The sequence below is a fragment of the Arachis duranensis genome, chromosome 5 (genome assembly GCF_000817695.3).
Source record: "Arachis duranensis cultivar V14167 chromosome 5, aradu.V14167.gnm2.J7QH, whole genome shotgun sequence".
Taxonomy (NCBI): Eukaryota; Viridiplantae; Streptophyta; class Magnoliopsida; order Fabales; family Fabaceae; genus Arachis; species Arachis duranensis.
In genome coordinates, this window is record NC_029776.3 from 22,988,912 (window position 1) to 23,003,087 (window position 14,176).

A 14,176-nucleotide genomic window follows, 5' to 3' on the forward strand; every position below is an offset into this window, starting at 1 on the left:
AATATGATTTAATTATTTAATTAATTATTATTTAAATTATTATATTAAATAATTAAATCATATTTAATTTATTAATAATTATCATAATTAATTATATACATAAAGTATAATATATATATATAAAGTTAATACATATTATATAACGGTCACTCGCTAAAAAAAATATTATGTAACAATTATCTCATATATGTATATAAGAGGAAGTATAAGGAGCCAATGAAATATTTGTACAATGTGAACAATGGAGGTTTAGGAAGTATTAGAGATATAACTATTAGTGTTATCTTTTTTCATTAGCGTAAACTTTTGGGATGAGTGGTATCATGACATGATATTAGAGTTCTAGATCCGAAAGGTCAAGAGTTTATGATCATTTTGTAATTCATATAGTCCATTGTACACATTATATAAATAGTCCATTGGTTTTCTAGTAAAACTCTGTATATAAAGTATTTTTAATTTTATTAACAAAATATTATTTAATTTTTTTTAAATTTAATTAACATATATCTATATATTATTGGTTATAGTTGAAAGAAAGCAAATTTTTATAGAATAAAAATTCTTTCTACACTTATAGATGCCAAGTGTCAACTTTCCCAAATAGCCATGAAACTATGTTACAATCATGATGCATTATTGAGCGTCAGAAATAACAAATAACATGGTGATAGGGGAACAATTTCTGTGTTGTTTTCAGAGCTAGTAGGTTCAGTTAAAAAAGATTACAAGATTATTATTATGGAAATCAATGATGATTAATTAATGTGTGGCACGTTAATAAGATAGGCTTGGTAGTGTTGTTTGTGGGCCTTAGTTTATGTCTGATGTGAGCCATTTGTAATTCTTTTATAAGTAGAAATGAGTTGTTGTCAATTGGAACTTGCTTGCAACTAAATATCTATCATAGTTTATCATTTAAAATATTTATTGAAAACAATATTAGTTTATTTAATTAAATATATTTTTACATTTTATTTTTCTTTTCGTTGAAAACAAAAATGAAAATAACCAAACTAATCGCCTTACATTTTTTTTTGCTCAAAATCAGTAGGTCCCTAAATATATTTTTATATTTTATTTTTTTTCCTTGAACATTTTTTTTTCTTTTTTTCATGATTAATTTTTGTGGTAGGCTTTTTTTATTATTTTACAGATATTCATAACACATCTAAAATAATATGATAATACATAAAGTACTTTTAGTACATATCCAAAATTTATTTAAATTTGTGTTTATATTATTTTTAACATAAACAAATTTTTTAATACATTCAAAATAATAAGATAATACACAAAATATTTTTAGTATACATCCAAAACAAATTCATGTTTATATTTTTTTAATATAAATAATTTTATACACATCTAAAATTACAAAATTACATAATAAATAATTTCTTAATACATCTGAAATTTATCCAAAAATAATTGTGTTCATTGCTCTCGTTAATTAGAATTGAAAAAATTATATATACCAATCTTAAAAACGAAAAAAATGATTTTGATAATATTATTTTAATTTTAATTTAGTTAAAGTTTAATTTTAGTTTGTTATTTTTATTTTGTTAAATTTAAATTTAAATATTCTAACTTTAAAAGATATCATTTTAAATTTTAAATATTCTAAAAATAATTATTACAATAGATAATAATTGAATAAATGATAAACTATGATAGATATTTAATTGTAAGTGGGCTCCAATTGACAACAACTCATTCTTACTTATAAAAGAACTACAAATGACCAACATCAGACATAAACTAAGGCCCACAAACAACACTACTAAGTCCATCTTATTAACGTGCCATATATTTTTTTTTGTGACTTAAAAGAAATAAACAAAAACAAAGAACGAGAAAAAAAACAAGAAACTGCTTAAGAAAGGTAGTCTCGTTGAATACTACTCTCAAATTCTTTCCAAGCCAACGGAAGCTCCACTTGGGGAGAAAGGGTTCTCATTGCGGTCTTTGTCATGATGTCTGCTACTGTATTTGCATCTCTCAAGATCAACCGAAGATCAGCACGCCATTTCCAAGACATGATATCTCGAATTTTTAACACCAAAGGATCAATAAACCCAAAGCAATCTTGTAAATTATTGACAATAGTAAAAGCCTCCACACAATCTGTCTCACATATAATGTCTCTTTGTCCCGAGTCCCATGCTAAAAGAAAGCCTCTCCAAATAGCAAACAACTCTCCTTGCAAAATGCTACGACTCTCAATTGTTCCCAGACAGCCTAGTTGCCACCTTCCCTTCCAATCTCTGCTAATACAAGCAAAACCAACTCGAGCACCACTGTCAGGATAGCTAGCATCACAATTAATCTTAAAGGTACCCACTGAGGGGGGAATCCAAGAGCCACTAATGGTTGAGGGGATAGCCACTAACGTGCCACATATTAATTAATCATCATTGATTTCCATAATAATAATCCTGTAATCTTTTTTAACTGAACCTACTACCTCTGAAAAATAACACAGGAGTTGTTCTCCTATCATCATGTTATTTCTGACGCTCAACAGTGCATCATAATTGTAGCATGGTTTCATGGCTATTTAGGAAAGTTGACATCTGACATCTATAGGTATAGAAAAAAATTTTATTCTACACCATAGAATTCACCTTACTCTAATGTTAAAGGGTCACCTTTTTTTGACCCGGTGAATGAGGCTCTAATTTATTTTATCGTTAGAGTTGAGCTTAGTTTAAGAAGTCGGAATTTTTTTTATATGTAACTAATTGACTATAATTGAGTGTAGTTTGTTCTAGGTAGTGCAGTATATAAATACCTAAGTGCATTGTGTAAAAAAGAGAGAGAATATAAATTCTCAGTTTTTCATTCTCTCTGTTATGACTCTGCATGTTACTTACATGGTATCAGAAGTGCCACCGGATTCATGGTAGATTCTTTAGTAAATTCTGCACCACTCTCATCTCATGTCACCAATTCCAATTCTTCATCCATCACAATAACTCAATCACCTCACAAATTTCTCCCAATTTCACTTGCTGATAAACTCTGAAGATAATTTTCTTACTTGGAGAAACCTTGCAACACTGGCAATATGTGGCTAGAAATTACAAGATCATCTAGATCCTTCCAAAATTTCTCTAAGATTTTCTACTCCTGAAGAAGAAGCCTCACAAACAGAATCCAAGACATATCAAGATTGACGTACCGATGATTATAACATGCATTCTTGGCTCTTTGCTTCACTTGATGCTTCCTTTAAACATCGTGATACTGGTTTAAACTTGCTCATGAAATTTGGAGCAGAATCCATACATACTTTGCTTCTCAAATGAAAGCTTGCATTCACCTGCTTCAACAACAACTCATGTCAGTTAAAAAGGTTGGTTCTACATCTGAATATCTTCTATAAATCAAGAAATTAGTGGATTCACTAGCTGCAGTTGGAACTCCCATCACTGATTCTGAATACACCAATGTGATTCTTGATGGCTTAAATGAAGATTATCATTCTTTTATAACTCTTGTCATTGTCAAAGAACCACCCTACACCATACTAGATCTTGAGACTCTTCTAATGGCACAAGAAGACATCATTGAGCGCTTTAGAAAGCCAGATACATTTAAGTTAATGTTGCTCACACCAGTGCTGTAGACAACCAGCAATCTGATTCTTCTTCAGCTTCAAACCAAGGTCGTGGCTACAAGAGTTTTTCTGGACGAGGAGGTTTTGCCGTAGAGGATGTGGAGGCCGATCAGGTTGTGGTAAATTGGGTCATGTTGCTACATCTTGCTTCTTTCGGTTTGACCAATCTTTTCAAAATCAACAATTTCATCTCCAATTCTCATATGCAAACATGGCTCTTCCACTACCCTCATCTTTTCATAATCTTCGTGCTATGATTCCTTACAACACGCATCCTATGCTTACTCACACCAAACATGGCTCTATCAAACTCAAACCTTCCAATCAAAAGTTATAACTCCCACTGAAAACTCAATCTGCTGGTATTGATTATGATCAGGTGTTTTCTCCTGTCATCAAACCAGTAACCATACGAATAGTGCTAACTCTAGCTCTCTCTAAAGGCTAGAAGATTCGACAATATGATTTTTATAATGCTTTCTTTAATGGACAACTTACTCAAACTATTTATGTGGCCCAACCACCAGGTTTTAGATACTCTGATCTTTATCTTGTATGCAAATTAAATAAAGCTATTTACGGGTTGAAGCAGGCACCTAGAGCATGGTATTTTACTCTTACTGCGGCATTTAGAAAATTTGGCTTTCAATCTGCCAAATCTGATCCTTCCCTATTCATCAAGGTCACAGCAACATCAATCACATATATCTTAATATATGTGGATGATATGCTTATAACAGGTAGTAGTGAGGAAGAAATTCTGAAGATTGTTAAGCAATTAAATTCAACTTTTCTATTAAAAGACTTAGAAAATCATTCTAAATCTGTGATTACACATATAATTACTTCTGTAAAACTAACATCCATAGGTGCTCCATCATATGAAGATCCAACACTTTATAGGTCACTAATTAGAGGATTATAGTATGTTACAGTGACACCACCTGATATCACATATTCAGTAAAGAAGTTAGACCTTTATTCTAAGAAGTTAGACCTTTCTTTAATTAGTCTTGAATGTAACTATAGTCGAGTGTAGTTCGCCCTAGATAATGCAATATATAAATACCTAAGTACATTGTGTAAAAAAGAGAGAGATAATACAAATTCTCAGTTTTCCGTTCTCTCTGTTATTACTCTGCATGTCGCTTACATTGTGTTTCAAATTATTATCAAACACAATTTTTGTAAGTTACATTTATTGAAAATCACTTTTATCTTTATTTATCAAATATATTTACTACAACCTTTTAAAAACTCTCATTAAAAATTTAATATATGATTGATTCATTGATTGACAAAGGGTTGTTCATGAAGCATTTCCGTTCAGTCGTTCACAGATTACACGAGGAAGAAAGAGGCACAACAAAACTCAGTAGCAAATGGTATAATAGTCTAAACAAAATGAGAACAATCTTATTTTATTTTTGTCAACATAGTGCCAACAGAATTCTACAAAAAATAACATCCTCAGCCATATCCTCTTCTATTATCCATTTTTCCCCCCCACACTTGTTTGATGAATTGAATTCTGTAAACATACATGTTCTAACCAAAATATTCAAAATATGGGAACACGGGGATTAAGAATCAGCCTTGAGCATTGACTTCAGACTTGCCAATATAAAAAAGAATGCATTGACCTCAAATGATTTAAGCTGCAGCAGTGATGTACTCTATTGCCTGTTTGCATATGCCAGTCATTGTTGCTTCAGGTCCATAAACCTGTAAATGTAAACATATAAGCCTCCTCAAAACAAGAATTTTCTATTGGTATGTGTTATGAAACAAACCACTTCTCTCAAAAGCTTAAATTGATAGGAGGAAATACATGAATAGATATATTTCTAACACCCTCGCAAGAGCCTCTTTTGGGGTCAACCAGGATCGAATTTTCGACATTTAGGTCATAAAAAGTAAAAACTCTGATACCAGGTCATGAAACCACTTCTCTCAAAAGTTTAAGCTAACAGGAGGAAACACATGAATAGTTATATCTCTGATAGTATGTTAGTTAAGGCTGCATTTTTTCAGCTTTTGAAAAACTTATCTTTTACAGCCCAAATCTTCAGCTTCTAGGGGGGAAAAAAAGCAAAATTTATTCAAAAAGAACTAAACTATATTTTAGTCCTAGAAATCTTCAGCCTAGCTCTTAAAGAAAAATCATAATCTAAACATATTAGCTCTAGAGAGGGAATGGTAAGAAGGAAAAAAGAAAATGATAAAAAAAAAAAAACCTGAAGCTTGTTACAAGGACAATACTGTATTATGTATATGATTTTTCTAAGAATAATCTGTTAAGAGCCAACGCTTTTAGGGAACTAGAATGTAGTTTTACTTTATATACAATCTACAAGGGAATCAGTTATGATATAACCTCAATGGGGATGCCAAGCTCCTCTCCGAGGGCTCGCATTTTCTCCAGACCCTTTTGGTAGTTGGGACCCCCTCGCCTCACGTAGATTTGCATCCTTGCTGCTTTTAACTTGGCTTCCTGAATAGCGAATACCTCAACAATTAATTATCGATACTACAAAGAGTTTATGACGATAGAAATGAGTAAATCTCTATTTTATGTATTTACCTTTTCTTTCAGAGCTCGAATTATGCCACTAAATGTAGCAGCAACATCAGTGAAATTAGCAATGCCCCCTCCTATCACAAGAGCTCGCTTTTGGCCATCAGGGTCTGCAGTTGCGGCCTGCAAAGTTATTATGTATTTCATTAGCTATTTTTAGGTAACAATGCAAATCTCTAAATTGATAAGTAGATAAAAATAAAGTAGAGAATAAAAGTTAATTACATCAATCACAACTCTGGCATACTGCAAGACCTCATCTTCCTTGGGTGCACCGCTATATTCAGCATAGTTTCCAAGCTCAGATGCAAAGCCAAGGTCTCCAACCTATATTAATATTATACGATGCTGTCAATGAATACTGTAAAGAAATGGATTCCAACTGTGAATTTGGTTTTGAAAATAAGATAAACGCACCGTATCAGCATAGATGACACTAGCACCTCCACCAGCTACCATTGTCCAAATTCGGCCCTTTGGGTTCAGCACTGTGAATTTCAAAGATGCACTTGTCTGCCAATGTTAAATACATGAAAAAATTAACTGTTATCATCATAACTAGAAGCAATAGTGTTATTCCCATCATCATTAAACTATTGATGACTGCTGAGAGATTAGTATCGGGAATTTGATAGACATGGATAAAATACAAGCCAAGAGATAACATTACATACTAATTAAGGACCTACAAGGGCAGCACTTTTAATCACCTTTTCATCTAATCCATGAATGAAAGCTTCAGTGGCACTCATAACCCTTCCAAATGGCAATGGGAATTCAATGTCTCCCCATCTGCAACAAATATGATGAGGTATGTTATCCATCAACTCCTTGCCTCAAACTAGAAATATAGGATCCTATCCTAGATCATAATAGTTGGCATTCGTTAAAGGGGAGGAACCCACTTCTTGAAGTTCTTGAAAGCAGCAGTGTCGTCTAGTTCGCCTCTCATATCCAAAGGATAAGGCTTTCCATCAACCAATGTGAATGGGTTCATCTCTAAGAAAGTGAAATCCAGGTCTAACACAAAAGAAAAGTAAAGTAAGTGAATCAAATAATGGAAGGTTAGAAAATTTAAATTTAAATGTAAACGTTAATAAAGTTGATCATGCAATCCCATCCAGTGGTATATATATTCTATACCTTGAAATATATTGAAAACCACCTTGAGAAATTCCTCAATTTCTCCCTTGATCTGTAAGGAAAGAATTACATAAGAGTATTAAATCACATATTTCAATAGAATTACATCTCGAATCAAGACATTATGTTCATATAAAAATAAAATAAAATAAAGTGTTTAATTACCTCCAAGGGAAGGGTTGCAACAAGTGGGGCTATAGTTTCAGATGTGAAAGACGCTCCAGTTGGAACAAATACAGTCTTAACCTGAAATATATATAAAAAAAAAACACTTTGTAAGTGTAGGTTATGGATTATAAGGAAAGATTTTTTTCACAGAAAATATATCGAGTGTCTAATTTGTAATGTGAAGGATATGCATTGCGCTACCTTATCCCAGTTTTCTTCGATTTCAATTCCTCCACATTCTGAAAAGCTTATGCTGTTCCCAAGCCTCTCGGATACAATGTTAAGGTAAAACTCTTCTTTGTGGGGGACGAAAGGTTCAACAATGAAAGTTGTTATGGGTCCTTTGCAACCACTCATCTCAACCTATATTTAAGAGAAAGACATGACCGAAAGTCCAAAAGCATCAAACACTAGAGTGGAACCAAAATACTGAGGACAACAGATAAATGAAAGGTTTCGCGGGTAGAGGGGCAAAGCACCTCGGTTCCAAGTCGCTCTTTCACAAATGAAGCAACTTGTGCCAAATCCAAATTCAAGGCAACCAAGCCACTCTTGCCACGCTTCCCGAACAACATATCAGGCTTCACAACCAATTTTGAAGATGAAAGCCAAGGTTCCTTCTCTTGAAGCTCAGCGAAATCAGTGGATGATGTAACCTGAGGCACAAACCACAACAAAATCATTACTCAACCAACCTTGATATGCACACCACACCCAATCACATTTATGATTGTAACTATCACTGAAAAAATGATTTTCTTTTTCCCGTTATATGCACATAACATAGCATATTAACTAGCTTCAATCACAACTGAAACATTTCCTATTACAATCAAATTAAGAGTATGTTGTTTTGCCACTAAACCAATTTGAATTGATGTAGGTTCAGCTATATAGTTAAAACAAAACCATGCATCATATCCACATTGTAACTAAAACTTCATGATTCTGCACACAAAAGATAAAAGTACTCACTTGTGCAGACTTGATCTGCAAGTCTCGGCCAGAGAGTCTCTTAAAGTGCTCCTTCAACAATCTCTTGGAGTCATACTCTCTGATCTTCTTGCGCGCCATTTCTATCTCAACCTATTTCAATAAACCGAAAGCACAAAAAATTCCAAAACAGAAAAACAACCCAATTATGAATTATCCATTATAAACAGATCTGAATTGCCAAAAGCGCTACCAATCCACAAAACAAAATCTCATAAAAGCCATGCAAACCCATTCGAAATGAGCTCAATGGGACCTCAAAAAGTGGATCAAAATCGAAGCTTTAAGATTAAACAGAAACAAAAAGAGGGGGAGATTGAAGATCTAGGATTTACCAAAACAGAGAGATGAAACAACAAAGGTGGGTGTGGATAGTTAGATCTAACCGAGAGGTGAAGGAATGATGAGAGGGGCGTGATGGGTGTATATATATAGAGAGAGAGCGGAAAAAAAGAGAGCGAAAAATAAATGGGAAAGAAAATGATGGGTAGTTGGTTGGTGAATTAGAGAAGAAGGTAGCCAAATAGTAAAAGAGTTCAGAAATTGGAACAAACAAACAAACAACACATAAACATGTGGTACCTACCTACTAATCTACCCCCTCTTCTTCTTCCTCTCCTCCTTCTTGGACCAATGTAACCACTTAACGTTGTTTCAAAGTTCCATGTACCTTAATGGTTGGGGTTGTTTGTCTACACTATGCTGCTTGTTGCTGGCGTGCTATTAAGTTCATCCTACAACTTTGTTATTTATTTTCAGATAGAGTAATATGTTTGAATTAGTTGTCAATAAATTTTAATTATTAAATTAGTTTTAAATTTTCTTTTTGTTAGATAAGTTAATTTTTTTATATTATAGTATATATTTATATAAAGAGATTGATATAAAAAAAATTTATATACTCTTATATCTTTAATATAAATTAATTTGTCTAACTTATTCAATTTTAATATAAGAATTAACTTATCTAACAAAATAAAAGGTTAAGGATTAATTTAATAATTAAAATTTGTTAAAAATTAAATTATTCAACAAATTATTTTTGAAAAACTAATTTGAGATATTGCTATCGATAAGTTAATTTGTTAAAAAAATGTGATGAATTTATGAATTAACCTTAGAAAAATAATATTTTCACTCTCATTTTTTATAATATCACTTTTCACATAATTTTTTTACATTATATATTTGTAAAAATTTATAGAAAAAAATAATATTATCATTTTTCTTAATTTTAATTCATTTACAATATCTTTATATGATTATTTCATTAAATTTATGTATTTAAATAATTTTTAAATAATAAATTTGATAATTGATTATTTTTATTGATGTAACAATATAGATTGATTTTAATGATGCATGAAAATCAAGCCAATATTTTTCATAGTCATTGAAAAATGAAAAATTAAATTTTAAGTCACTAGTATTTTTTTTATATATTTTATCTTATATTAAATCAATAATATTAAGCAACTCTCTTTTTTACTAAAAATATTGATCCTTTAGAGTATTTTCGATGCTTGATTTTAGTTTAGTTTTATTTTGGATCTCATAAAATACTACATAAGTATTTAGAGGCCATATATTTTAAAATTTGATTTAAAACTCAATTTGAGATTTGTCAGTTGTGCTCTAAGTCTCTAATGCTTGATTTCATTTTAATTTAATTTTTAATTTTTTTAATTATTTCAATTTATTTTAATTAAATTATAAAAATTTAATTAAAGTAAAAATATAAAATATAAAATTACAAAATTAATAATTATATATCATATTTAAAAGACACACTAATAAAAATAAATTTTAAAATGTTACTTAATTAAGCATAACATTAAAAAAAACACATTACACATTAAAAAATAGATTAAATGATATACTTATATTTTTCAACTGTTCGATTAAATAGGGTAAAAAATAAAAATGAAAGTGATCATAAACTTCTGTTATTTGAGAAAAAAATAAAATTTATAAATAGGATGCGACTTAAAATTGAGAAGGAATTTGAGTATTTAAATTTTGCCTCATTGGATTTAGAAAAAAATTGCAAAGAAAAAAGAATTTTGTACATTTAGATGGGGAGAAAAAATAAAATTTTGTAAATAATTGAAAAAATAAAATTATGATTAAATTTTGGATTCATTTTTCTGAATTTATTTTTCATATAAAGAGTAACATTGTGTTTTTGCCTAATATTAATATTAGAATATTTTGCTGGTTTGTGGGTGCAGCTCTCAACACACATAGGAGGCGTGATAAAACAGCGTCAGCAGCATCGTGACAGCATCCCGCAGCATAGTAGCTGCATGTTGCGTCAGGACTACAACCAGTTTTTGCAGGAATTTACGTACGTTTTTGAGGAATTATAGGTGTTCTTTCAACACAAAAAAGACGTGATGAAAGTAATCTGCATATAGAAGACAGCTCCTTTCTCCGAAAACTAGTGATGCGGGCTGAAGCTCTTTAAATAGAGCCCAATTCTCTCCATTTGATTTATTCAACTTGAAGAGAGTGAGTTTGAGAGAGAAGTCTAAAGTGAAGAAGAAAAGAATTAATAGTGTGTTAATAATGTATTTAAAAATGATTATACATGAAAAAAATATCAATTTGTATTAATAAAAAATGGTAGATAATTATACCGTACTTAAAAAATATATTATCAATTATTTAGATTATCTAATTTATATAAATTGATAATTTTTTGTAATTTATTTTTTTAATTTTAGTTAATATTAATTTTTTTGTGTGTTAATAGTATCATGATATAACATATTATTTTAATATTATTATCTTTATTTGTATTTAATATTATTATGCTTTTTAAATTTGTAATTATTAAATTTAATAAATAATATAAATATTAAACTATTTGTGGATAATATTTTTATTTTTTCAGTATGTTATTATTTTATTTTATATTTGTAATTAATAAACAAAGAAATAATATAAATATGGTCGTATAAATTTTTTGAATCTTTTGTTATACTGTGATTATTTTCTATAGATTTGATAAATATTATTATTTTTCAAATTCTTGTTCTTGTATTTTAATTTTCTGTTGTCACAATATATTTTTATTTTAATTTATATTTAGTTAACTTGAAGAATTAATGAATATTTTTTAATAATATGAATATCAAAAAGAATTTTGTTCGGTTATTTGTTATGATAACTATCAAGGATAATATTATATTTTATTTTATTTTTTAGTTATGACCATATTTAGATTATTTAAATTAGTAAATAAAGAGTATAATATAGTATCTTTTATTTTATTTTTTTATTTATGTACGTATAGTAGTATAGTTAATAAATAATTATTTGTTATAATCTTTATTCATTTAAACTAAAATGTATAATTAACAAATAAATATACTTTTGTTGTACCAGCCTAACAGGAACTTTATGGTTCATAAACTTGATTCGCCGGAGACATGAAATCTGATGGTAGAAGACGTCTTACAAGCAATGGGATTCTATCACGTTTCGAAAATTGGGGTGATCGAAGGATTTTACCCTTTACTATCTGCTTTTGTAGAAAGGTGGAGACCGGAGACTTATACCTACGTATTGTCGGTGGGTGAGGTTACCGTTACATTGATGGAAAAGTTATGAGCAGTTGGATAGATAGCAATCATGACTTCTTGGAGAGCCAAAGCATCGCAATTTTGGCAGCGAACCCGTTGTCAGTAGTTCCTCCAAATCTTATATAAAGTTGGCATGGGTTCACCGTATTAGAGACGTAGAGCCGTTGGACACTTTGGACTCTATTCAGAGATTTGTCAGATGCCAGATTTTCTATTTGCTGGGTTCAACCCTATTTGCAGATAAGTCAATAGCATATGCCCATGCGAAGTATCTATCATTGCTCCGCGATTTTCAGAGGATCCACACCTACAGTTAGGGGCAGCATGTCTCACGCATCTTTACAAGACACTGTGTCATGCATCACGGTATGATGCTAAAGAGACGGATAGCCCTCTTAATCTTTTGTTAGTTTGGGCATGGGAGTGAATGTCGTGTATTGCGCCCGTTCCGACATAGTACCTTCCGGCGGATGACGTATCAGTTGCTCGGAGGTAACAGTTCGTATTTTAGTTGTGTATTCTATTGACGATACAAACTTGATCGACGAAACATTTTTAAATTTTTTCAATGTTATGTGTTACCGGTGGAGACATTCCGCACGATCCACAGCTTGATTATCGAAGATCACAGCAACATTTAGGCAGGAAATAGACTACATGGACGGGGTTAATATTTTTGCTTTGTGTGTGTTAATATCCAACATTAATATTAGGTTTCTAATTTTCTAATAATATGTTCCAGTTTGTCTGGTGGTTGTACGAAGGATTAATCATACCCAACAAGCTACATGGACACCTTGAGGTGTGACATCATTGTTCTGTTATTATCATTTGAGTGTAGGTAGAAAAAGTCATTCCACCAGAAGAGCATTGCATCACTCTTTGCGGAGTGCAGCTTCATGACTGGAGAGTTTTACATGCGGGATGGATAGAGGAATGGGGCAACCATCATAACACTTGGTTGCGAGATCTGCACCCCCTTCTGACTTGAGAATTTAGACCCATCAGCTGAGTACCGTGTTGGTACATAGATTTGTTTGGACATCTACTAAGATTGCGAGCAAGTTCCTCAACATCCACCTCATCCACCAACATAGCCACCACGACCAATCCAGCGACCACGGTGAGCCCAGCCGTTACAGCCACAATAGTCAGCTCAATGGGCATAGTCAACACAGCCGTCAGAGTCCATCCAACAGATTCATCCCACACGGCACATTTAGCCCGGACAACAATGAGTTGACTTTTCATCGATCCCTTCGCAGATTCTTGTTGATGGGGATGGAGATGATCATATATAGTAATGGGTTGATATTGGTGTGGGCTGTTTTCTAGATTTAAGCACTATCCCTTCACCACCAGAGTCTGGTCGATAGGGCTCTGCTTCTGGTCGCACTTTAAGGTGGGCGTCGTGTGATTCCCGACAAAGTGGTTTCATCACTCCGCATATGGTATTCGATACTGCTCGTTTCAATCTACCACCTACTGGGCCAAGCACTTTTGAGTTGAACATGAATGAGCATGAGGTTATTGAGAAGTACAATCCCAGTGCATCTGCTCCGGCAAAGGTAGGTGGGTCGGCCACCTCGGATATCGGTGATTCAGTTCGGGATTATTCATATAACTTACGAACGGAAAGGAATTCACCTGATAGGTTTACTCCGTCGCGATTCGATCAGAGCATGATAGGCAAGGGATTTAATTGGATGCTTGGAAAGAAATAAGCATAGGTTTAGTAATTAAGTTAATGTAATTTTTAATTAATCATTTGTAAGTTTAGCTTATCGAACTTTAAGTTACGGTCACAGAATTAAGTTAATGTAATTTTTAATTAACCTTTTGTAAGGCTATTGTATCAAATTTGAAATTATCATCTCAGAAACTGTCAACTATAATAACTCACAGAAGTTAATATCTAACTTAATACTACAAACACAACGATACACACAAACATTAACTGATAAAATTAACCTAAAAATACAAACACGACGAACCTCAAAAACAATAACTGATAAAATTATTCTAAACATACGACACAACGACCAACAAAGAGCTAGGGACCACCATAATCACCAACGTCAC

The 14,176-nt window shown here is 31.8% G+C and overlaps 1 protein-coding gene across 2 annotated transcripts; it reads right to left on the minus strand.

The window, feature by feature from the left end:
* Positions 1–5,016: 5,016 nt before the first annotated feature.
* LOC107488796 (ATP-citrate synthase alpha chain protein 1) lies at positions 5,017–9,228 on the minus strand. 2 transcript variants are annotated; one of them, XM_016109572.3, is made up of 13 exons: positions 9,094–9,228; positions 8,490–8,600; positions 7,994–8,170; positions 7,716–7,877; positions 7,512–7,592; positions 7,347–7,398; positions 7,109–7,223; positions 6,914–6,995; positions 6,621–6,716; positions 6,429–6,530; positions 6,210–6,326; positions 6,003–6,119; positions 5,017–5,350 (listed from the first exon to the last, which is right to left on the minus strand). In XM_016109572.3, the coding sequence occupies exons 2-13, from the start codon at positions 8,586–8,588 to the stop codon at positions 5,279–5,281; spliced, it is 1,272 nt and encodes a 423-aa protein (XP_015965058.1). In that variant the 5' UTR covers positions 8,589–8,600; positions 9,094–9,228; the 3' UTR covers positions 5,017–5,278. The 2 variants fall into 2 exon arrangements, with proteins under 2 accessions (XP_015965058.1, XP_015965057.1); XM_016109571.3 differs by lacking the exon at positions 9,094–9,228 and adding an exon at positions 8,843–9,032.
* Positions 9,229–14,176: the final 4,948 nt, after the last annotated feature.

What these genes read in the sequence shown, in the direction of transcription:
- LOC107488796 (XM_016109572.3), bottom strand. Translation starts at nt 8,588, where the DNA reads ATGGCGCGCAAGAAGATCAGAGAGTATGACTCCAAGAGATTGTTGAAG. An exon ending in TCGAAGAAAACTGGGATAAG is followed by an intron (nt 7,593 to 7,715) that starts GTAGCGCAATGC and finishes TATATATTTCAG; the next exon opens with GTTAAGACTGTATTTGTTCC. An exon ending in TTGCAACCCTTCCCTTGGAG is followed by an intron (nt 7,399 to 7,511) that starts GTAATTAAACAC and finishes CTTTCCTTACAG; the next exon opens with ATCAAGGGAGAAATTGAGGA.